The sequence below is a fragment of the Puntigrus tetrazona genome, chromosome 14 (genome assembly GCF_018831695.1).
Source record: "Puntigrus tetrazona isolate hp1 chromosome 14, ASM1883169v1, whole genome shotgun sequence".
Classification (NCBI taxonomy): domain Eukaryota; kingdom Metazoa; phylum Chordata; class Actinopteri; order Cypriniformes; family Cyprinidae; genus Puntigrus; species Puntigrus tetrazona.
In genome coordinates, this window is record NC_056712.1 from 14,777,077 (window position 1) to 14,800,538 (window position 23,462).

At 39.8% G+C, this 23,462-nt stretch overlaps 3 protein-coding genes across 8 annotated transcripts in view; 1 reads left to right on the plus strand and 2 right to left on the minus strand.

Moving 5' to 3' along the window:
* Positions 1-172: 172 nt before the first annotated feature.
* LOC122357881 (BEN domain-containing protein 4) lies at positions 173-7,932 on the minus strand. The gene is made up of 5 exons (XM_043257521.1): positions 6,380-7,932; positions 3,459-4,019; positions 2,716-2,807; positions 2,106-2,346; positions 173-1,955 (listed from the first exon to the last, which is right to left on the minus strand). Exons 1-5 carry the CDS (start codon positions 6,834-6,836, stop codon positions 1,714-1,716), a joined length of 1,593 nt encoding a protein of 530 aa, XP_043113456.1. The 5' UTR covers positions 6,837-7,932; the 3' UTR covers positions 173-1,713.
* Positions 7,933-8,386: 454 nt separating this feature from the next.
* Positions 8,387-12,947, plus strand: shisa3 (shisa family member 3). The gene is made up of 2 exons (XM_043256773.1): positions 8,387-9,893; positions 11,482-12,947. The coding sequence occupies exons 1-2, from the start codon at positions 9,620-9,622 to the stop codon at positions 12,054-12,056; spliced, it is 849 nt and encodes a 282-aa protein (XP_043112708.1). The 5' UTR covers positions 8,387-9,619; the 3' UTR covers positions 12,057-12,947.
* Positions 12,948-14,285: 1,338 nt separating this feature from the next.
* atp8a1 (ATPase phospholipid transporting 8A1) overlaps positions 14,286-23,462 on the minus strand; it is a 106,065-nt gene continuing 96,888 nt past the window's right edge. For all 6 annotated transcript variants that reach the window (XM_043256768.1, XM_043256770.1, XM_043256766.1 and 3 more), the window contains 4 exons: positions 20,428-20,516; positions 19,641-19,733; positions 19,275-19,366; positions 14,286-16,851 (listed from right to left, as the gene is read on the minus strand). In XM_043256768.1, coding sequence (XP_043112703.1) covers positions 16,754-16,851; positions 19,275-19,366; positions 19,641-19,733; positions 20,428-20,516 — 372 coding nt within the window. In that variant the 3' untranslated portion in view covers positions 14,286-16,753. The remainder of the gene's footprint in view (positions 16,852-19,274; positions 19,367-19,640; positions 19,734-20,427; positions 20,517-23,462) is intronic.

The following is a 23,462-nucleotide window of genomic DNA, read 5'->3' on the forward strand; positions in this document are numbered from 1 at the left end:
CATCCACTCCGCAGACATCTGCAATTATTCACAACGGAGTGAATTTGACAGCCTCTGAATTGCTCTCACAAAGAAGCGTTGCAGCGTCTTTATTGTTGTCTACTGCCATCTATTGTTCAACGTCTGGAATTAATAGAGCAGCTACTATTGAAACACAACACAGATGGCATTGTCTGGAGCACTTATTTTGCTTCATTGTCTTTTGTCATTTTTGTCCACATTACATAAATGCATCTCCTGTTTGAAAAGAAAATATCATTAATAAGTAAGGGGAAAAACAGTCTCATCACTTTTGGCGGGGTTCACAGTGTTGACACGTTCTTTGAATAGACTAGAGGACTAACAATTTCCAATCACCATGGATTTGTACAATCACAACAGGCTACATAATACAACAACAGAGGCTTTTGTATGTCTGGTAGTCAAAGGCAACAGCAACTTGGTAACTTATTTTGAAGTCTTTATACCACTTTATCAGCTGTTCGATGTTGGGGAACGGCTGACATTTAACCCTGAACTCAGAGTAGCCGTTAGTAGCGGAGTAATGAAGCCACAGATCTTCAGATGCGAAACTAGCTTAAAGATCACACGTCTTTACGCCGTGTGAGCAGCTTTAAATGTTAGGGATTCCCCACTATCATACATCTGATGAAGCGCCGTGGAGAATGAATTCAAAATTAGTAGTTAATGACATTTGACTGAATTCTACCAGACATTACACAAATGACCTGCGTGTTAAAAAACGGTTCACAGACAGAGACTTTGTCTAAGGCATTAAAGAAAGATGGTCCGTTTTCAAACACATTTTTCTTTTGTTTGAAAACCCAAACAGCCAGAGGCCACTAATGTAACAGGAACACCAAGAGATAAACAACAGTCTGAAATTGGCAGTATTTGTAGTTCTTAGTGGTAGATGGTGTCTCTTTTTAAGGCATTTCATTTAGTCTCTTATGCAGTCGCGAGGAATATCAGAATGTGGTAGAATAAATGAAGTCGCGTCGATCCTTTAAACATGATCTTTGTGGTGCTTGACGAACTAGAATCAAGAAGCAGCAACACAAATTACGAACAGCATCGCTTCCTTATTGGATCAGAGGAAAGATTAGGAAGCCGCCCAACACACTATATTACAGACTTACTGTATCTCCACAGTCACAGACACGGACAAATCGCAGAGTTCAGTAATTTCATCCTGCAGCCAATTTGGAAAATGATTTTGCAACATCACAGTTTTTTTTTTTATATAAACATCAAAGATTATTCAACATCATATGATAAAATAGAGGGCAGCACTTTAAATGTAACCATATCAGAAAATCATATTAGCACCTCATTTGCAGGCTGTCTGTATCAACATCTGACCTATATGACACAAGAAAGGAAGCTCTTATTATTTACACAATGGAGTAAAATGGATACATTCATGTTGCTATAGTAGATCACATTCTTAATCACATTCGATGGAACAAATTAGTAAATGGAGCGCATAATCAACCTGATATTGTGTAGAATTCAACCAACTTTGCTGCCTAGTGACTACTAACCATTTAAACAATATAGCATGGAAGAATCCCACATAATTTAGAGGGTAGGTGTAAACGCTCTGGAATGTGTTGACAGGAAGGATTATTTTCATACACAAACCACGTTAAGATCATGTAAGTGCTGCGGATCCAGAGGGCTTGATCCGTGATTTGGACGTAGTTTTCTTCTTTAGTCCCCCAAACCGTTCTGTGAGCCCTTCAGATAGAGCTCATCCTGAGAGAGCTGCCCGTCGTAGCTCTCCATGTATAAACTACCGCTGCTGCTGCTACCGCTGCCTCCGTTCCCCAGGAAAGTGCCTACGGCCCGGCCCTGCCGCGCGTGCCCCACCGCATCGCTGAAGACTTTGTTGATCTGCTCCTCAGAGGGCATCCACCAGTCAGGATTAGAAGCACAGTGCATCCGGATAAACTCTGTGAGAGGGAACGCCGCGGGACAGAGATGGATGAGGGAGATAGGACGTGTGAGATGCTAAATTGAGTTCGCATAATTATCGCACTGATAATCTGATTAAAATTAGATGCTGAAATTAAGAAAAGTGGAAGAACGTTTTAGCTCACTACCTCTGAGACAAGTGACCTTGACGGGGTTGAGAGGTCTTCTCTCCGGGCCCGGTTCCCCCGTGTGTACCGAACGTTTCCTCTTCCCCAGACCGCACGAATATTTCAGCTCATCTGTGGTGAACACGAACCGGATAAGGTAACGCAGGAGCCGTCGGCCATCTTTTTTTGAAGAGTTGACTGCCTCGTCCCACTGCTTATTGGTAATGAAGAGAGGATAGTTCCCCAGAAGCTGTTTACTGCCCTATTTCAAAAAGACAGAGATTATGAGATTATAGTTGGTAGAGGGGAAGAAATCTTTAATCTTTAATGCGCTTTAATGCATCAACATTTAAACAGAAGCTGCACTAAATACTGTACCAGAAAACAGGCAAATTCAATATGAAGAACTGAAACTTTACTGGGATGCTAAAAGACTCTGTTGCTTTTAGTTTACGTAACAGACTAATCTAAGGTTATGAAAGGTTGTGATATTTTCATAACCTTAGATTAGACTAATTTGACTGACAGTTTCAGTTCTTTTCCTTCTGGTAATCTTTTCTTGCGTAAACATGCATCTCTGTGGTTTTCATGACTATTTTAACGGCACTGAAAGACTTTTTGTCAGGCTCACCTCGGTAAGCTGCTCTTCGGGCTGGGGCTGTACAAACTGGTTGTAGTGTTGAAGAACAGTCTTGAAAAAGTCCAGAACATTCTGGCAAGGAGCTGTTAAGGCAAAACCAGCAAAACATGTTGGCTGATGAACTTTTTAGTTTTTTTAAAAACCAACCAAGCTAAGAAGATTTCGGACAATTGTTTGTGACACCATCTATGTAATATCAATCAAGAAATTTCAGCTGCTGTACATAAGCCAAATACAATGTAGTGTTAAAAATGGACAGTATTTTTTCCAGTAAAAGTTTTATACCTACCCTATACCTAAATAAATGCATACTCTGGCTCTGTGGCCTAGAGAAAGCTACTGTAATCTTTGCTATTTGTTATAATAATTCTTACAATACTGTTATAATTGTATTTTAGTTCAGTGTTTTCAGTTCAGTTGAGTGTTTATTTTTACAGAACAACAGTAAAATCGTTCTGAATTTCTCTGCTTTCAAACATTATACCAAAGACCTTTATTTTGGTGGCAAACAGACAGACTTTGGAGCTTCTTCGACGTTTAAATGATTCACAAATTTGTAAAATGAGATTCTACCGTGTCTTCATAAAGTTTGAGAAACATTAAGTGAAACCTTTAAGTACACCGTGCCCCTTTAAAAGCTTAGGATATCAACAATGATTTTGTGGATATAATGATTACAGTTGATTATGTGTCTAATACCAAGACAGAAATAAAACCAAATCAAAGTTGAATACCTGGTATATTATCCAGTTTGTGTCTCAGTTCCTCATTTTCCTGCTGTAGACTAAGGACTTCCTGTTCCAGCTCCATACAGCGTGGACAGCAACCTTCCTCCTCATCTTCCTCAGGCAGTGTGGACGAGGGGTGTCCGTATGATTCTGACGGTGCTGGAGAAGCCCAGCCGCCCAAGTTCTGCCTCGGGGACCCTGATGCTGCCGGCTCTGCCTCGACCGGGCGACACCGTTCACTGTCTGACGACTGGGGTCCGGAGAGCAGGTAGTTCTGGAGAGACTCAGTGAAAATCCGGAGGAAAGTGGAAGTCTGTTGCTGGTTCCAGTGGTTGCCCCGTTGGGTCTCCTCACCTGTGTTCTCCAGGGATGAGTCCTCCGTCCTGGACTTAGAACCGAGCCTCTCTCCTGGAGACAGGCAGCTGTCCTCCTGTTTTATGAGAGCGGAGATGGAAGAGGACGGAGGGGCGAGGGAAGGCTGGGGCTCAAGAAGCCGTCCGTTGCTGTTGAGGAGGCTGAGCACTCGACTGCACTGCTGAGCAAAAGCATCCAATATGAGACGGTTTTCTGAGGGGAGAGCGAAATCACACGCAATTACACAAGTATTGCAGCATCAGATTTCTATTCATCTATTCACTTACTAAACATTTATTACAGTCAAACCAAAATTTATTCAGACACCTTCAACATTTCTCACCTATGGACATAGTTTATAAAATGGTAATATATGACAGGAACACTAAACTCAGAACACAGTTGAAGTCTTAAATTCATCTTGATAATATCAGATAATTTTGATAGATATGTTTGTCATGAATTTGGTTGAATAGCTTTAAATTTAGGTACATATTTAGACACTACCAATTCAGGTCAACCAATCATCAAACAATGCTTAACTTTGTGGTGTAAAGATTGCATTAGCAATTAAAGAAAAAATACTAGGTTAGATCGAAATGTCTGAAGAATTTTTGGTCCCTATTTGATCTTTTTCTTTTTTTTGATTAATGAATTTTACTTGTAGTCCACCGTAACAAGCATTTTTGTGTATAATATGTCAGTTTATTTTATATTGCTTACATAAATGAACTACAGTGCCCTGCACCCACTAGTAAAAGTATATTATACACCAACAATTCTATCTGGTGTCTGTATAATTTTTGGTTTGACTGTATTTTAGTTCAGCCTAACGATCTTTATGAGCTCCATTTGTGCTTTTTCGGGACGTCCTTCACGTCCTCTGTTTGCACTTTCCATCATTTTTATCTTTAAATCTGCAACTTGGTCCTGCATGCCTACAGATTTAGGAGATAAGGACGCTGTGAATCTGTCGGCACACACACACACACACACACATCATTTACACGGTGTCACTGTTCTAATAAACACTATTCATATCTTCCAAATCCTCTATAAATATGATGAGAAGAAGCAGAGAGATTAATAAAAGGAAAATGCTGACCAACCAAGCGCATACAATTACTCTGTCTCCCCACAGCCTTCTGGCCGCGCCCAGATGCAGAATCTTAAGAGGATGATTATGAATTTGCCACCCTCGCACAAAGACACAGGGCAGACAATTATCAGCTCAGGCAGTCACTGTGGCACCCGTATGAGTGACGGGCGCGAGCCACCGCCGTCGCCTGGATGTGTCTATCAGGCTTAAGCAGATGTGGCCATTTATTAACATGCGCAGCATCTCTGTTTACCCCCAGCAAGATGGATTTGATATCATTCTCCTCTATCTTACCCTCTCCCTCCTCCTCTGCTGCTGTCGTTCCCTCTCTTTCCTTTCACTTCTCCCCTCCTTCTCTCCCTCCCTCTTTTTCTCCCTCCGTTATGCCACGCAGAGTGAGCCTCATGAAATTTCATTAAACACAACATGTGCCGCAGAGCCAAATTTATGAGCCACATTTGTTTTAATCACAATCCCTTTGGAAGAGCTTTTAAATGCAATTTGGATTATTGCACTGATCTCAGAGCTGTGTCCTTGGGTGTCTACGGCCCCTTTCCCCAGGGCTAGAAAGATGAAACCATTAGCATTGTCTGATTGGCCAAAAAATCCCCATGTGTTCTTTTGCAGTGGATATTCCATAACAATAAACCAAAAGGGGCTTCGTATGAAATTAGGATGCACTGTTTACAAGCAGGCACTGTCAACTCTGAGCTACGTTGGAAACATCTACAGCGTCTCCAACAAGTGCAATTAATATTTATTGAACAGCCTGAAGCCCTTTTAATGATGCCCAGGTGAATTGCGAAGTGGACTCTGCATGTTAAATACTACATCCAAAAAACAAAAAAAAGAAAGAAAAAATAAAAACAAATAGGTGGCAAGGTTGATCTTAAACCTTCCCATATCCAATCCAATAACTCATGTAGGGAAAAAACAGATCAGCTGAATGTTTTTACAGACTCTTGAGGCACGCTGTTGTATGATAATGACACAGCTTATCAATTTGTGAAGGCCTGGGGCTCTGCTGAATGAAAACGAACTCTTGCAACAAGCACAAGAAAAAACAATTACGGAAGTTGACAAGTTTAGGTAAATCAGAGAGAGCGGGTGAGAAAAACATCATGCTTTATACAAATTCATGCTGGGAGCATCTTAATGTATGGTGTAAAGAAATCAGACAGTACTTGACGAGTCTTTCATTTTTATGGCAGTTACTCTATAATCATGGACCAGCTCACATTTCACTGTAAAACTGTACACTACCTGTCAAATACTTTCGGGTAAAAACTGATGTGAAAATTAAACATGTAGACAACGCTCGAATGAGTCGCATCATTTGGGCGTGGGTCCCAAATTCTGCATGTGTTCGAGTCTAAAAATAATTGCTCGTAAGAAAACACACCCCAAAGTTAGACGCTTCAAGTTCTCAGCTTCGTGGTGGATAAAAGTTTCTGAGGCAAGCTAGTTCGCTTACCTGAGCTTATTCCGTAGGTGCAGTCTGGAGACTGGTGGCGACCCGCCGGGTATCTGCCTGGCATGTCCTGGCCGGCGACCCTCCTCTGACTGCCAAACGATGCCGCTGCCGCCGCGGCGCTCCCCGCTGATGCCGCGTTGGGTGTCGCGACTCTGCTGCTGGGCCTGATCTCGCAAGGGAGACGGTGCTGCTGGCTGCTGCTGATGGAGAGGGACGCTTGCGGAAGCGGTACGCGCTGTGAATACTGCTGCTGCTGATGACTGAGAGGATGAGGATGGTCTCCGAGCTGCGGGATGTCCACCATTGTGGGTCTGTCATATCTCGCCTTGCCCGCCGCGCGCTTGCTCGGGAAGGTCTTGAGGGAGCTGTACGGACTCCGCTGCTGCTGCTGCTGCTGCTGCCTGCAGATTTTGGGCGCAGAGAGACCTTCGTCTGCCGGTAGCATCTCCTCCTCCATCTCCCTCGCACTTGAGCGTCGTTCTGTCCCGGTCTGGTTAAATCAGTTATGCCAGCGTCTCGCCGCCTTGCTCTGTGTCTCAAACACTTCTAACTCTGTCTGAGATACTCAGAGGGTGGGTGACTTTACTGACAAGTCATTGCTCCAATCCCCTGGCGGTAACGGCACTCGCTGGCTTTTTATTCTACCAACAGGGGGATACCGGCGGCATCCGCACGCGCCTCCGCCGCTCGGTGTGTATATGTAGCTCGTGCTCCCATCAGTGGGAGTGTCAGACGAGAGAGGTGCAAGATGATATAAAGAGGTGCGCGCGATGCCTCCATGTTTTCTCGCATAGCCATGTTGTCAGTGACGGGGGTCATTTGTTGTTTAGTAGTTTGTTTGGTGTTTTTGGTCCGAACCGATTGGGGGGAAAACTACTTTTGTCAGAGCCGATCGGAAACGCAAATGCAGCGCAAATATAGGCTAGATACTTAAAGGGATATTTCACCCAAAATGAAAATTCTGTCTCCACCATATCGTCCCAAACCCGCAGAGATTGAGAACAGCACCCGAGCCCTTTGACCGCCACTGAAGGGACATAAACGACACCGAGACATTTACTAGGATATCATCTTATGTTTCACAGAAGAAGGTCAAACAGTTTTATAACGACGTGTACACGATGACAGCATTTCATTTTAATATCTACTGTAACACTGAATTCAGGATGATAAAAAAAATAACATCCACAGATATTAAATTATATTGTGTAAATAAATAAATAAAGTTCCCGAATCTACCGAATCATTGCTGCGGCGCTGAATGGAAGCAAAGCAGGAAAACACAAAACATGTTTTCTGAAGTGAATAGAAGCCAAGCTAACGCAGGCCTTTTATACTACAGCTACTTCTGCTCCTCGGATCTGACTGAGCGAGGCTCAGTTAATGCATTAATCATATCTAAGATATCCATTAATGATGCCACATTAGCAACTGATAATGAGTCTGTCTGGTTAATATATTAGTTCATATATGAATTGTTATCAATTAAAAATCTCATTGCAGATTAATTCCCTAATAGGCCTTTTTAACTAACGGTGTTAATTAACTTAATAACAGTCAGCCAAAGCTTGCATTTCAACTTCAACGCAAAAACTAGATGCATTGATACTTGATTAATCACAGCATTATTTACAATTAAATTAATACAATTACTAAATGAAGAGTTCATATTAATGCGCCCCAACAAGTCACAACATCATATATATATATATATATATATATATATATATATATATATATATATATATATATATATATATATATATATATATATATATATATATATATAGACAAACAGCATGAGATAATAATTAATTCACGATTATCATTGTTTATAAAAGCCAATTATTTTTTTGGCAGATTATTAAACAGTTAAGCGCTTTTATAAACGGTGATCCAATAAATCACGTTTTTAAAAATCACGATTATTACATTAATTCCGTATTATCTGTGCATTAGTTAAGCATAGTGCTTATTAGTGTGCACGTATTGTAAAGTGTTACCAAAAGTTTCCCCGTTTGTAGTCTACTCAGCTGGCTGGCTTTTTTGTCTGTAATAGTTCATCTATAACAATTACTTTTACTTCATATAAAGCTTAGGTACTTGATATTAGCGTTATGTAACATCCAGTGAATCACAGCAGTGTTAAAAAGAGGAAATAATAAATACACTATCAGAGGGTCTTTAAACCTAACTAGCCTATGTGATGGTGATGCATACCAGACTACAGGATATATCTATATCACATATAAAACTATAAGCCCACATAAGGAGAAAAGTACCTGCTGTGGAACAACACTGGCTATTTTTTTTTTTTTTTTTAAATGCTGACTTCAGATGTATTCATTAGTAATACAAATGAGCCTGAACCAGCATCAGCCTTCACGCCAAGGTTTTACTAGTTTTACGTAAAACAATAATGTCCAGAAGAGGGCGACAACATGACACTAATTTTAAGGCAAAACCTCCTCACTCCTTTCCAAACGATTGAAAGAAGTCTAATATGAATATAAAATAATTAACGGCAAATTCAATCAAATGAAACACTTAACTTTTAAAGACTTCATGCTGCCAAAAAGGTATAGTTTTAGGTAAACCAAAAGGAAACTTTGCTAAAATAGCAATGAATAAAAATAAACTTTCTATCAAAAAGTATTTTTATTAAAGACGCGGAATACGTTCCCCACGCAACAGGACGCAGACACCGGCCACATGAATGCGCACGTTAGGCCCGCCATCTGCGTGCGCGTCACTGAAACGTAGAGGGTGCGAGTCTAAAACAAACTTAGTGGAGCTGATCAGCTCATTTGAGCACGTTTGGCTTCAGTGCAGACGCGCGCGCCTCTGCGCTCACTACTTCTTTGGAGAAAACGGCAGGATAGGAAAGTGCTTTTACCAGTCTTCGATAAAACGTATATGTGACAGTTAATTATATCACACCCACATGGATATCAAAAGCACTCGCCGAGTAGATTACAACGACAGTAAACAGCAGGAGCGGATGAAATACAGATAAATCATGGAATTTCTGGAAGTGATATTTTAAAACCAAGACCCGCGCTGGATGACTTTAAATTTTGGATTCCGGATTTAACTCCAGTCACATTTAAATCTTATGAGCTGATGGAGTATTTTCATAAAGCAATTCAAGTTCATTCACCTCTCGCTTAACCCAAAAACGGGCAGTTTATCGGGCGCGCACTGTTTGAGAGGAACTGAATTAAAGCGCATCTCGCCGGTATGGTGCGCCTGCTGAATTGCCTGGTCTTGGGCTATTTGACATGGAATCTGCGGATATCTGATGCCCGGGGAGAGTACTGTCACGGCTGGCTAGACAGCAGCGGGAATTACCACGAGGGCTTTCAGTGTCCGGAGGACTTTGATACGGCGGACGCGACGGTGTGCTGCGGGAGCTGCTCGCTGCGCTACTGCTGCGCTGCCGCCGACGCGCGCCTCGACCAGGGGACCTGCACCAACGACAGGGAGGTGGAGAACAACACCCAGTATGCTGCACGTAAGACACGCGTTAACTCATCAAGAAATCAAAAGAAGCATTTGCATTAAGTACAAAACATATATTATATATATAAATATATATATATATATATATATATATATATATATATATATATATATATATATATATATATATATATATATATATATATATATATATATATATATATACATATATATATATATATATATATATATATATATATATATATATATATATATATATATATATATATATATATATATATATATATATATACATATATATATATATATACACACATATATATATATATATACACATATATATATATATATATATATATATATATATATATATATATATATATATATATATATATATATATATATATATATATATATATATATATATAAACAAAACATGTATGATTCGGTTTCTGTTCTAACGTCTGTTAAAGTAAATACTAGATATAACAAGGATAACAAATTAAGCCATAATAACATCTGGTTGAATTAGCTCACTTGTTGCCAAATGATCACATCACAGAATCATAACAGGATTATGTGGTGTTTTAGGAATGACTGTATTTCAGTGTTTTACTCAGGTAAAATACAAACAGCAATAAAGGGATTAGAGTTCTCCAGCACCTGTTAGTCTGCCAGAGCAGAGGTTAACCTGACACACCTGCACTCACCGGAGAACACGCTCACCACATCACAACTCTTTACAACAGTTTGTCATTTCTACAAGCCAGGTTTTCTTATTTTCTTCATCAGAGGTTAAGTGCAGTACGTCTCATTTCATTTTAAATGGTGATTTAATCCAGAGTAACCCGTTTAACAAACGTTTAGTTTAATAGCATAATAGCAGGTAATGTTTTACAATGAAGTTTTGATAAAACAATAAAAAAAGAATCTACAATAGGTGACCACTGTATAAGTATTTACAAAGCACAAACTTAAATATTCTTAAATCAGTATGTTTTAAAAATTTTTTAATAATGGCTTCATTAATGGTTCAGATAACTTATCCATTGAAAGCATTGAAAGGAATGTGTGTATATAGGATAAATATAGTCGTGTTTAATGTGAAATTATGTTGGTAAGTGCTCATCAAAACATCGGTTTCTTTGAAACACAGTATTCAAAATACATTTGGGTGTGTTTTAAAGCGAACAGTGCTCTGAATATGTAAAGCAAAGCTCTTGCCAATTTAGATATTATGAATAATGTGAAAAGTAAGAGGTTAGAAAGGGAAAACGTTTAAATGCTTTGTAATTGTGATGTTCTTTGTGCTTTTTAAATAATATTTCTAATTAAAGTTTGATCAAGTATTTTACACTCCTGTAATTAGACTATATACATTTTAATAATAGTTACTTTCATGGAATGCATTAAATCTAGTAGTACACTCTTAACGTTCCATGTAGAACCAAAGAAGACGTTAAACATGTTAAATATCCATTACAGGTTCCTCAGTGAATAAAGGTTCTTCAGATTATTACAGTGCTCTAATGCATCGCCTTTGAACCTTTATTTTTTAAGAAAGTAACCTGAGGCAGATTAGTTTCTCTAACCCCCCGTGTCATTTCTCCCGTTCACAGAGCCCATCTATGTGCCCTTCCTGATGGTGGGCTCCATCTTCGTGGCATTCGTGGTGGTGGGTTCTCTGGTGGCGGTGTACTGCTGCACCTGCCTGCGACCCAAGCAGCCCACGCAGCAGCCCATCCGCTTCTCACTGCGCAGCCAGGGCGAAACCATCCCCATGATCCTCACCACGGCCCCTCCCAGCCTGCGCACGCCGTCCCGTCAGTCCAGCACGGCCACCACCAGCTCCAGCTCCGCGGGAGGAGGCAGCTCCGTCCGCCGCTTCTCCCTGGGCCGGGGGGACGGGCTGGGACAGTGTTCTCAGCAGCTCCTGATGGTCTCGTCTTCCACGGCCTCCACTCCGGCGTCCGTGGCCCCGGCGCAGCCTCTACTGCCTCCGCCTCCTCCGCCGCCCTACACCTCCCAGCAGGGCAGTAACTCTCTCCAGCACGCGCACGCTCACAGCCAGTTACAGCTGCACCATCAGACCCTGCAAAGCTCCGGCTTCCTCCTGCCACAGCAGTACTTCTTTCCCCTGCCGCAGGAACCGTTCTCCACGAACAAGGGCTTCGCTGACTTCAGCCAGAGCTGACCTGGGGTTGCCTGCTCAAAAGGAAACGGACACCAAAGAATCTGTCATTCACAATGTCGTTGCTGTAGACTCGTATTACAGAGGCTCCCGGAAACAGGCGCTAAATTGTCTTTCAGCAAGCTCGATCGGCACTTGTGACACCGCAGCTGGAATTTAAGAACCACGTGGGCCGCTAAAGATGGCGAGACGGTCAACTATCAACCTGACAGACACTCGAGTGCCGGATACAACATTTAAGCCTAAATCTACTAAACTGATTGCATCTCATATGCACTTTCAATCTGCTTATTTGATGAAAGAGCAGCTGGTCAACGACACTCCACCGAACATTTAACCTCTACATTTCAGATAATTTGTTATATAGATGGACTGAATATTACATGACAATCTCAATCCCATTTTAGGGGTCCTGCACACAAATGGTGCCATGCATGAATGAGGGTTTTATAGAAATTATGTTATTTTTTCCAGTGGGTCAGAGATGGAAAGTTTAGTTGCCAGATTGAGGCAAAAATTGTTAATGTTGAAAACAGGCATTCATCACGCATTATTCTTGCTCATAGAGTATCGGTCACATAAGGAACAGGTTAACATCATACGAAATGTACAGCTACCTTTGGGAAAACCTGTTTTTAATGTTTGGAGAGGATTCATTGTTCAATTTTGTATAATTTGTAGCAATCTGAAAGCCATTATTGGCTTAGTTTCAGATTACATTGGCAACACAGTCCGTTGTATTTGATATGAGACGTTTTGTAAAAGATCAGGTGTATCTAAAATGTACAGAGCAGCTGGAAGCACGTCATGTGACGAGACAGCCTTCAAATAAGTATTACAGTCTCTAACCAACAGTGTTTTTGAGCTAAATTAAACCATTTTATCTTCCACTTATCTCATTTGGTCTCATCACTTTGAAAGGACAGCAATGCGTCAGAAATAAGAATGAAAAACGTTCAAGAAACTGTACGACAAAGTTTCGTTTTAGAACAGGCTGACAGAGAAGAAGTTACATTCCAGGATCCTGTTACCCGCGAAGGGAAAGCTTGTTTTAACCTATGGACTGATTCTTTCTAGGGACACTACCATAGATACATTTACGTTAAGAGAGGCCAACATAAATAAACTGCTGTTATTAAAATATGGAACAGATAACAACTCTATTAATGTCACTGACCAACACAGTCAGAATGATTCATCTAAATTACAGTGGATGTCATCTATTTGACGCATCTCCACCTTTTCCTGTTTAGATTGGTATCGTATCCTGTTTAATGCCACACACGATGAGCAGCTTCAATTCTATACAATGCAACAATTATATGCCGCTGTTCAGTTTGGGGGAAATTTTTTTTTCTTAAATTAGTTTTATTCATTTTTATTCAGTAAGGGGGCTTAAAATTGATCAAGAGCGATCAGTTAAGACATTTATAAATGTTGCAATTTTTAAATAAATGCTGTTTTTAACTTTCTGAGTTCCTGAAAAATCGCGGTTTCCACAAAAAATATTAAGACGGCTGTTTTGCATGAAATAGATTTCACATTGGAGACCGAAGATTTCCCAATCTTGACAGTAAGCAAGCAATCAAAAATATAAAATAAACTAAAATAATAAAAATACACTGAAATATATACCGGGTGCGGAGCCAGAATTTGCTCATGATTGAACAGTGTAAACAGATTTTGGTGGCTGTAAACAAGATCATACATCAATATAAATCTTAACACCCTTAACACCCAATTGCCCTTTAAAGAGGATCAGCCGTACACACATTCTGAAGAAGTGCTTATTAGTGAGTGCTGTGCAGGCAGGGAAATCCTAAAGGCGTTTTAAAAGACGACATGAAATCTAATGCATTAACTGGTAACACTCTTTTTAACATTACTTTATTAACATTATAGCGGCCAGAAATAGATTTACACACGCAAGGAAGTTTTTGCTAAGGAATAATTTAATGCTTGTGTAAAAAAGAAAGAAAGATGCATTAGTCTAGACAGGAAATAAGCTCTTGGAAGTTTATGGTATGGAAACAAAACAGATTATTGCCAAATCATGACTCCGTATTGTGTGGAGACTCTCCGTTGGGGATTGAGAGAACACAAACCATCAGTGAACCCGATGCCTGCTACAGATCTAACACTAACAGCGCATATCTTGGATGACCTTCAGGCTTCATCGGGATATAATTAACAGAATGCAACAAAACGTTTGAGAAATCACCAAACAAGAGGTTCAGTTGGAAAGTTTATTTCAATAGTCCTTCATGGCAGTTAAGACAAAACACTTAAAAGTTTGCAGTTCCAACATGCTAAACAATCATTTAACAAAAGGACATAAACGAAAGATCCGAAAGAAAAAAATAAAACACTCAATAGAGAATTTGAAACCATATAAAAGTGCATTTTCATTCTTTAAAGTGACCAACACTAGAGGGGGATTCAGCAGACAATTAACATTTAGGCTAAACCAAGAACGACTTTTCCATTCATGCAATCAGTCACTTTGACAGACAGAGTTTTTAGAAAGCAACAGTCCAAGCCTTTAACCAACGTCACGTCATATATCCAGTGTCCGAGTCGAGTGATGACCCGAAAAGCCAACGATCGGTCAAAAGCACAGCTTAAGGAACGAAATGCACAGTAGCTATAAACGTATTCTTTCCACGTTAAATAAAAGACGTTTCAGCTGGAAGAAGTGTTACAGTGAGATCCCAAACTAAAATGAAGAACATGTACGGTACATCCATCCAGATAAATAATACTGCAAATGATATGAACTAGATAAGAGAATATTCATCACAGAAAAGTTAAAAGAGTGCATTGTGCAACATCTCTGGTCAAGCTTTAGCAGAGCTTCATACAAACCGAGACACACAGACACACACACACACACACATGCACTCGCACACTTACACCTGCACACACCTGCTGACGTACAGGGCCATGCATCGGCATTTAGCTCACCGTTAGTATACCTGGAGTCGTGCAGACGAACGAAACGAGCAGCGGCACACAACCGGACACAACACGGAGGACGTCACGCACGCATCCTCATTCGAGTCTCTCAGGCTGCTTTAATATAGTTAAACAGACATGCATACCGACAGGGTCACGAACACTCACGCAGTCACGCGACGCATCCGAAACGTAGCTCACATGCACATGCAGACGACACGCACTGCGCAGACGCACTATACAAAACGTGCTCTCCCACAGGGAGAAGAAAACCAACGCACAAACTCCACCATCAAAGAAAGAAGCGTTAATAAGACAAGTTGTAGTCACTTAAGCTCATGAACCACGATCGGTTTCTGAAGAGGAACCACAAAAAAGAGGGACGACGTTTTCATTACAAAGCAGATCAGTCCAAAAAGTCACACTTAGTCCAATATAAAAATACAAATTCACTAAAGAACTATAGAGACAAAGTTGTATCGATACTGTGTGGGTCTGGCAAAATCCTCCGTTCCTCCCCTATGCTAATGGCACTTATGTTTGAGGGATTAACGCTCGGTTCCAAGTCAAATAAACGTTATGGTGAACATCTGATCGTCTAAAAGAGTTTCGCAAAAGCCCCTTACGGTGAGCCGGACGCATAAACGGGGCCGAGGTTCAATGTGTGGCTTAAAAAGCTCTCATTTTGCCCGTGTAGCAGCCTGATCATTATTTTGGTCTAACGTGTAAGCGTGCGGTAACGCTGCCTAGCTAGAGACTCTGAAATACTATCTCACTGGGAAAAAAATTCCTGTTAGGCACCTTTGTGATCATTGCAGCTGTGTAAGATGTGGAATGCAGAAACGTGTTCAAGAAAGCTGTTGAAATGTTGCCAAATTGTACAAAAAAAAAAAAAAAAACTAAACAAAAACAACAACAACAAAGAAAAGGTAGAAACATGCAAGCTAAGATCTGAATAACCAGGCACGATAAACCGACCAATTAAAAAAAACAACAACTAAAACTAAAACTAAACAATTTAAAATACAAAAACTGAATACAAAACAAAACAAAAACCCCATAATGGCTGAAGGCAACAACAAATATAAGGCTTTGATAGCTTAGATTTTAACACGAACAATAATAAAATTAAAATCAAGGGTGAAGTTGTCAAATAGATGTAGAAACCATCTGATTTCTAAATATTGTTTTTAAAACAGGGACTGCATATTCTTTGGAACTTCATTTCTGGTTATCTGGCATACGTCATGTTTTCTGACGCAAAATAAAATACATGTGTGATATAAAAGAAAAGGGAGTGTTTCGTGTGCCATTAATGATTAGGAAGTCACAGTCAAAGACCATTACCACAAACGTTTCTCAACACCTTTATCACCACCCTCATCAACACCACATTTTTGGCTGGAACACTCATAGCCGAAGGAATGGCGGAGGAGAGAGGAGAGTCAATTCTTTTCGCTCTTCTCCTCTGTTTGACAGATCAGAAACCATACTGACCGCAGGCCGGGCAAAAATATGCTAGCACAGTGCTCGTGTCTGCTGTTCAACATACAACTACAGCACAGCAGAACTTGATTTTTTTTTCCTCTCTCTCTCTCTCTCTCATACTGCTTCATTTTTCCGTATCCATTGTTGCCCAGGGTGCCCTAGGCAGGCCAAAGTTAAACTGACAGGCTTCAGCTCTCTGTCAGCCTTTAAAAAGTTGAGTGACCGCTGAGAGGGGGCGGGGCCCAGCGAGCCGGATCTCACCACTCACTGGTCCGTTGCTTGGTGGTGTCATAGGCTCTGATGACTTCAGACTGGGAGAGCACTCCGTTCTCATCCTGTGAGAATGCGTAGCCGTCTGTAAACAGGACCCAGAAAACACGCATCAGATAAATACACTCGGCTAAACAATCTGCTGGCACACTTGCAAGACAAGTGATGCAAATTAAATCATATAAAAACATGAAGCAAATCAAATAAACGACATGCAATGAGATGGGGAAAAAAACGCTAATGTTGTGCATTTTCTTAAGTCATCACTAGGGTGTACACTTTGAAAAATAAATGAAAGATTATTTAAATCTGAAGTAAAAATTTGCGACAGTAGCGGAATATTCTCATATTTTTGAGAGAAAGAAAAAAACAAGACAAATAAATAACCCTATATGTAAATCCATTACATTTCTAAATAAATCTTAATTATATAAAATTGCATTATGCACGCATTGCAGAAATTATACCATTAATAGTATAAAAATAAAAAGGATTATATTTCGTTTTAAGTAAATGTTTATGGTCATAAATAAATATACATTTACTCAGCAAGAAAAAAAAGTGAAAATATTGTCCGTGAACTGAAAAGAGGATTTAAAGGCTGTCTGGATTATTCTGTTGTTGGGAGTCTAATTGGGGGTTTAATAAGCCCTTACGATGACCTACATACACTAATGGGAACAAAATGTCGGAAAATATTTGTAGTGGTCGAAATTAAAGGAGGTCTTTTGTCTGCAGAAAGACGCAGCAAAAAGACATCAGTATGCACAACATCCTGACTGCCTGCTTCCAGAAATAAACAAAAAAATTCAAATCGGTCTCACAGGGGACCTTGAGAAACGGGCTATGGCAGTGTGGGTGGGCTTGCTGGGACGGTCGGGGCGGTCAATAGTAATTACCCTGGCAGACTCTAAATGGAAGCTGGCAGGAAATAAGACACTCTGAGTGTTTTAACGTCAGATTATTGATTCTACCTGGAAAAATCAGCTACTCTTCCGAAAAACAAACAAACAACAAAACGGAACAAAAAACTAGAAGAAATGTGCTTCAAATACAGCTGTTGAAAAATGTCTTTGATTTGGACTCCAAGTCTATTCAAGTCCTAGTCATTTTAATATTAAAGATCTCTCTCATACTGGCGCTACGGTCTCTACAGCACTGCACACTGGGATTGGCCCTTTGATCTATGACTCACCTTATGTCTCAACCGACTCGACCTCTACCTGCTGGCCTGAGGGGGCACATGCAAGAGGCCGAGGAGGGCAATGCATGGTGGGAATGATAGCGGGACATTGAAGTGATTAAATAGGACTCTGCCTGTCAATCAAAACACAGCAGCACAGCAGCACATGCACAGGTGGGGAATGGGAAGGACGTGATGGACAATGCAGGTTTAATTGCGATGTTAATTTGTATTGTGTAAGGCAACTGCATTATTATTTAGCGGTATGAGCTAAGGGGTAAGAATGCATATAACATCAGACTATCACTGAACGTCCCCCATCCTCACCTAAAAGCAAACACAAAAATAGAGCAAATAAAGAGAGGTAACGGACAGAAATAAAAAGAAATGTAAATGTTAAACTATAAAGAAATGAAAAGACAATGGTTCTCAACTGGTTATGATTCAGAAGGTTTTTTTTTTTTTTTTTTGCACAAACGTACAAAAATAGTTAAAAATAATATACAAAATATAAATGATTATTAACAAAAAATTTTATTCAACGATTAATAAAAAATACATTTAATGAATTGTGTGATGAAAAAAAAACTAATATATGTATATACATACATACACATATATACATATATATACACACACACACACACACACACACACACACACCTCAATCACACCTGTAGCTCACCAGTTGAAAATCACTGAGAGAAAGCACATGAAAACAGGACGTGTAGTATAACAGCATATCCAGGAAGGAAATGTTAGTAATCTGATAAGTCTGTGTGCATGTGTGTGTGTGTACTGTGACTGTACATATTATGACTTCATGAATGAGCTTTAATAAGCCAATTTTGGACCGAGATATCCTTAACAGAATTCTCCAGATTTAACACGGAAGGCCAAGTTATTCCCTGACAAGACATGAGATTTGAGTCCCCGTGCCCAAAAACCAGCTGCCTGAGAAGAAACCCTATGATCGGTGCCATCTCAGCCTAACTTGAGCTTTGTTAATGCAGCTGTTGCTCTCAAGCGATATTATGACTACATTAGTTACTATCCACAGCTGTCAAGAACAACCATCCTCACCTAATTTTCATGGGTTTTGGTTCAGATTTGTACATCTGTGAGTGTCTGCAGTTGCACATCCATAAGGCCTTGTGTTTGAGCGTGAACCTGCATTTTGATGCTGCAGATGGGGACGGTAGGGTGTGTGCGCATCAGTGATTCTGCATGAGTCTGTCTGTGTTGTCTGCGCTGTGGAGAACATGTAGGTGTGTCTGTGTCCGTGTGCCTGTGGGAGGCCAAGCACATGTGTGTCGCTGACGTACGGAGTAGATTCTGCTGCATGGAGTCGGACCGGTACAGACTGACGGTGCTCTTCTTAAAGACGTTCTTCAGGAGCTGGGCTCTCTCAGTCAAACTACAGGAGAGGACACAAAGAGGAACAGGACTGAGACACAAACATCATTGTGCTCATAATGGACGTCTCTTTTCTCCTCCCACAGAAGAGCGATCGAATGAAAGACAAACTTCCTGCTGGACAGATGTGTCTCCAGTGAGAGATTGAGGAGACAGAATGAGACCGGAGCCGGGAGAGCAGCCAGTAGGATCGTTTACACTTGGAGGTGATCCCTGCTGATCCGCTGTTTTTGCTTTTTCTGTTTTATTATGGAATCACGAGGAATGGCCCTTACCTCTTCCCATGCACCACAGCTCCTGGATCTTTTGACAGCGCCTCCAACTCTTGAACTTCATCAACCAGGGTCTTAAAACACACCTTTTTCATACTGAAACACAAGGAGTAAAGAAAAAAAACAAGTCAAAAATTAAAACTATGACAAAGATAAACCCTGAAGGTGGAAAAAAAATGCATGTAAGAACACATGTAACATCAGACTATCACTGAACATCCTAGATTGTGCCCTAAGTGGGAAAAAACACCAATTAAAAATAAATTGTGATAAATACAAAAACTGGATTTTTTTTACAGTTACAGATTACAGTAGTATGTGTTTGTTACATAAAAAGTAAATAAAAACTGGTATTAAGCGTGTACTTGGGTAATAATAACCTGCTAAAAAGTATTTATGCTTATTTGATTAAAAAAGCAACTACAATGGGATAGCTGAATGTAATCTAACATCATATGCGTTAAGAAAAGTTGAGATTTAACTGGCTTCGTTATTATAACACTTTGGCTGAACTTCATTTAAAATCACAGACAGTGGGTCCACATGATGCAAACATGTTATTTAATACTTAAAAGTACAATTAACTAAAGTGAACTCAGTAAATGTATCTAAAATTAGACATGCCCAAATAACTTGAATTGATTTTTATCCAAATAATTAAATTGTTCAGCCAAAGAGTTATTTTTTTGAGTCTAGCAAGCAAATTAAATTATACATCACTACATTTAAAACTGTATACATGACACAAAGTTCAGGGTTTAACGGCTGGCACTGAAGAATCTCAACTTACACTTTGTAGGCTACATCAAACACCAGAGAGGTGATGGGAATGAAGATCAGACCCATCCAGAAGACTCCTGAACTGAACATCATGTCCGCCTTGAAAACAGACGCACACACACACACACACACACACACACACACACACACACACACACACACACACACACACAGATAAGACAGAGTACCAAGGAAAATCTGCGACTGATTTCCAAACCTAACCAAACCATTTAGCTGTACTCTCACAACATCAGTACTACAAAGAGCTTAGCTTTTAATCACCAATCTGACCAAAACTTAAAAGATGTAATCTAGTTAAGGGGGGTTGGAATGTGTCTAATCCTGGTACATTTTAAATGTGTGTGTGACAGATGAGAAGCCAGACAGACAAGAAGAGGTGAAATGAGAGACAGATGAGAGAGGCAGTCAGCTAGAATACAGATCCCAACTCTTAACTGCTAATGGTACTTCCCAGATCACCCCTCGAAAACCCTGATCCCAAATGATGACCCTAACCTATCAGAACGCCTGCTTCATATGATACATGGGAGACAGTGGGATAAGATGTCACCATATGTTTCTTTTAAAAAAAAGGGTGTATCATTATACAGCTGTCTGTGCATGTCAGAAACAAACAAAAAAGGCAGATAGATAGATAGATAGATAGATAGATAGATAGATAGATAAAAAAAAAATTGAAAAATCAGACTCTCTCCATCTGTTTGAAAATGTGAAATGCATATGAACAGTAAAGGAATAGTAGCCACTGCAATCACCTCATAGACACTAACGCAAAAATTGCCTTAAAGTAAAAAAGTAATTTTTCTGCCAAAATTCAAACTGAGCAGAGATTAAGAAAAAGCTGTAATGGCCATTATTTGTGTCATATTTTAAAATGGATGAAGTCAGGTATGCATAAACAGCACTATCTGTTATCACAGTCAAGATTACTGGATTACAACCAATCACTCTTAGAAAGCACTGCATGGTACCAAGTGCAAAACTCAGACACATAAGTCTTCATTACTTTAATGAATTTCATAACTGAAGTAGTTCATAAATTTCCTGCAATTCCGAACTGGAACAGAATAAACTCGTTATCTCAAAAATTTCTGTGACCAAAACAGATGATTCCTAAATGAGAGCCAAAGCAAGGCCAGTATCAGAACATCCATCTGCCAAAATACATTCATTAATTAAATCAACAAGCAGCAAACAGATTCATCCGTCTTGAACTGGGTGATGCTCAGACAATCTCACAGATGATTATAACAGCTTCAGTGTATAATATCATCATCATAACATGCACATCCAAAGAGAAGAGTGTTTAAAGCCTGTGAGAAAGCAAGGAATTTGTAGAGAGAAATAAAGAGGAAAAAAAACTGCAGAAAAAGAGAAAAAGAAAGGGTGTTCTGTGGTTTCACAGGGTCTGAATAGACTGAATAATCTAGCCTGGGCTAGTGGGGTGTGAGATGTAGTCGTCTGTGCTTATCCTGTTTGCTTTGGCCCAGCTGCGTTGAAAATACCTGTCATTAAATGTCAAAGAGCACCGATCCACCCCCTTGCAATGCCATTCAACATACATGCTTGCGCCACTTGTCTAAACTCGGCACTCCAAGACAAATCAACTTCCTGTAATCGAAACCAGTAAAGGCCCAAGCGCAAAGCCGAGAGGCACACCTGCCTGCAGCAATCTACCAAAGGTTTCAGGTGTTCCCAAATTAGCTAATCTACTCACCATTAAAGAAAAATATACTTTGATGTCTAACAAAACATCAGGGAGGCAGGAAATCCCAAATGACTGGAAATCAAAATGGCTTCCTCTACCCTACATATTCATCTTTGACCCTGAATGAAACAAGTGTTCTGTATTGCCAAGTGGAATTAGAGAAAATTGTACATTGGTGAAAAGATATTCATGGCGTGCCGGAATTCGACAGTCCTAGAGGTAACAATTTTCTCTTTGATAATGGCAGTTTAATCATTTTCATTGGAGGCCAATGTATTGAACAATCAGACAGAACCAGAGGGGCTCCAATACATCAAGTATGAATAAAACTAGTGTCGGGAATGTTAAATTGGAGTCAATGACTAAAAAAAGCAAGATGTCAAATTTCATTAATATTTTCCTGCCAAGTTGTTTGTTATAAAAACTCTTAAAAAGCAATAAGTGGGTTATTTCGCTATGAAGTGTACAATTTAAAATTATACAAGTGAACTTCCATGTTTTTTTCTAACATTTCTATGGATAGTTCAGGTAAATACACAGATGTATTTTAATTTTGAAAGCATGCAGGCCATAGGTGTATTTTTACGGCAGAATAATAAACCACTCCAGCCTCGTCTTGGCAGGAAATCAAGGGTGTCCGCATCCATTGTTTAGACAGGACATCGACTCCCTCTCTCTCTGCTGGACACATTCTACAACAAATACACACACATTATGCTAATTTTCTGCTAGAAAAACCCAGGCAAGCTAGTAGCCAGCCACCATGTTCCATAAACCAGATTAAACTGGTAGGATTTTGGACGCGTTTATGGTCCTAGATGGTATACTAATGGTCTACTAACACAATTAAAAGCTAAAGACGATTATTCTAGTTGGATGCCTCTCGCCAATACTTAATTTCATCTTAAAAAAACCTAAACAAAAAAACCCCCAACAACCTTTGTCTCTTTGTCTCTCATTTCTGCAAAATGACTAAACGTAAATGTAAAAACATCATGCATGCAAAATATTAAGAAATTCTTAGAAAGGTAAATTTGCAAAGATATGCACACATACTGTACACAAAGCACCCCATCCTTTGTCATAAGCAATAAAAACAATGAATGAGCTCTCCAGAGCTGGCATGTCTGCGGTTTGAAGGGCCCTTCACTAAAGCTAAACTAAAGTCACCCCTGAAAAGGGGGTTAGACGATCACATTACACTGTTGGATTTGGCCACATTGTACATGCAACTTGGACAAAAGCTAATGCTAAATGGAAATCTGACAAAAACAAATTCTATATAAGCACACACTGTAAACCACAATAAGTTGACA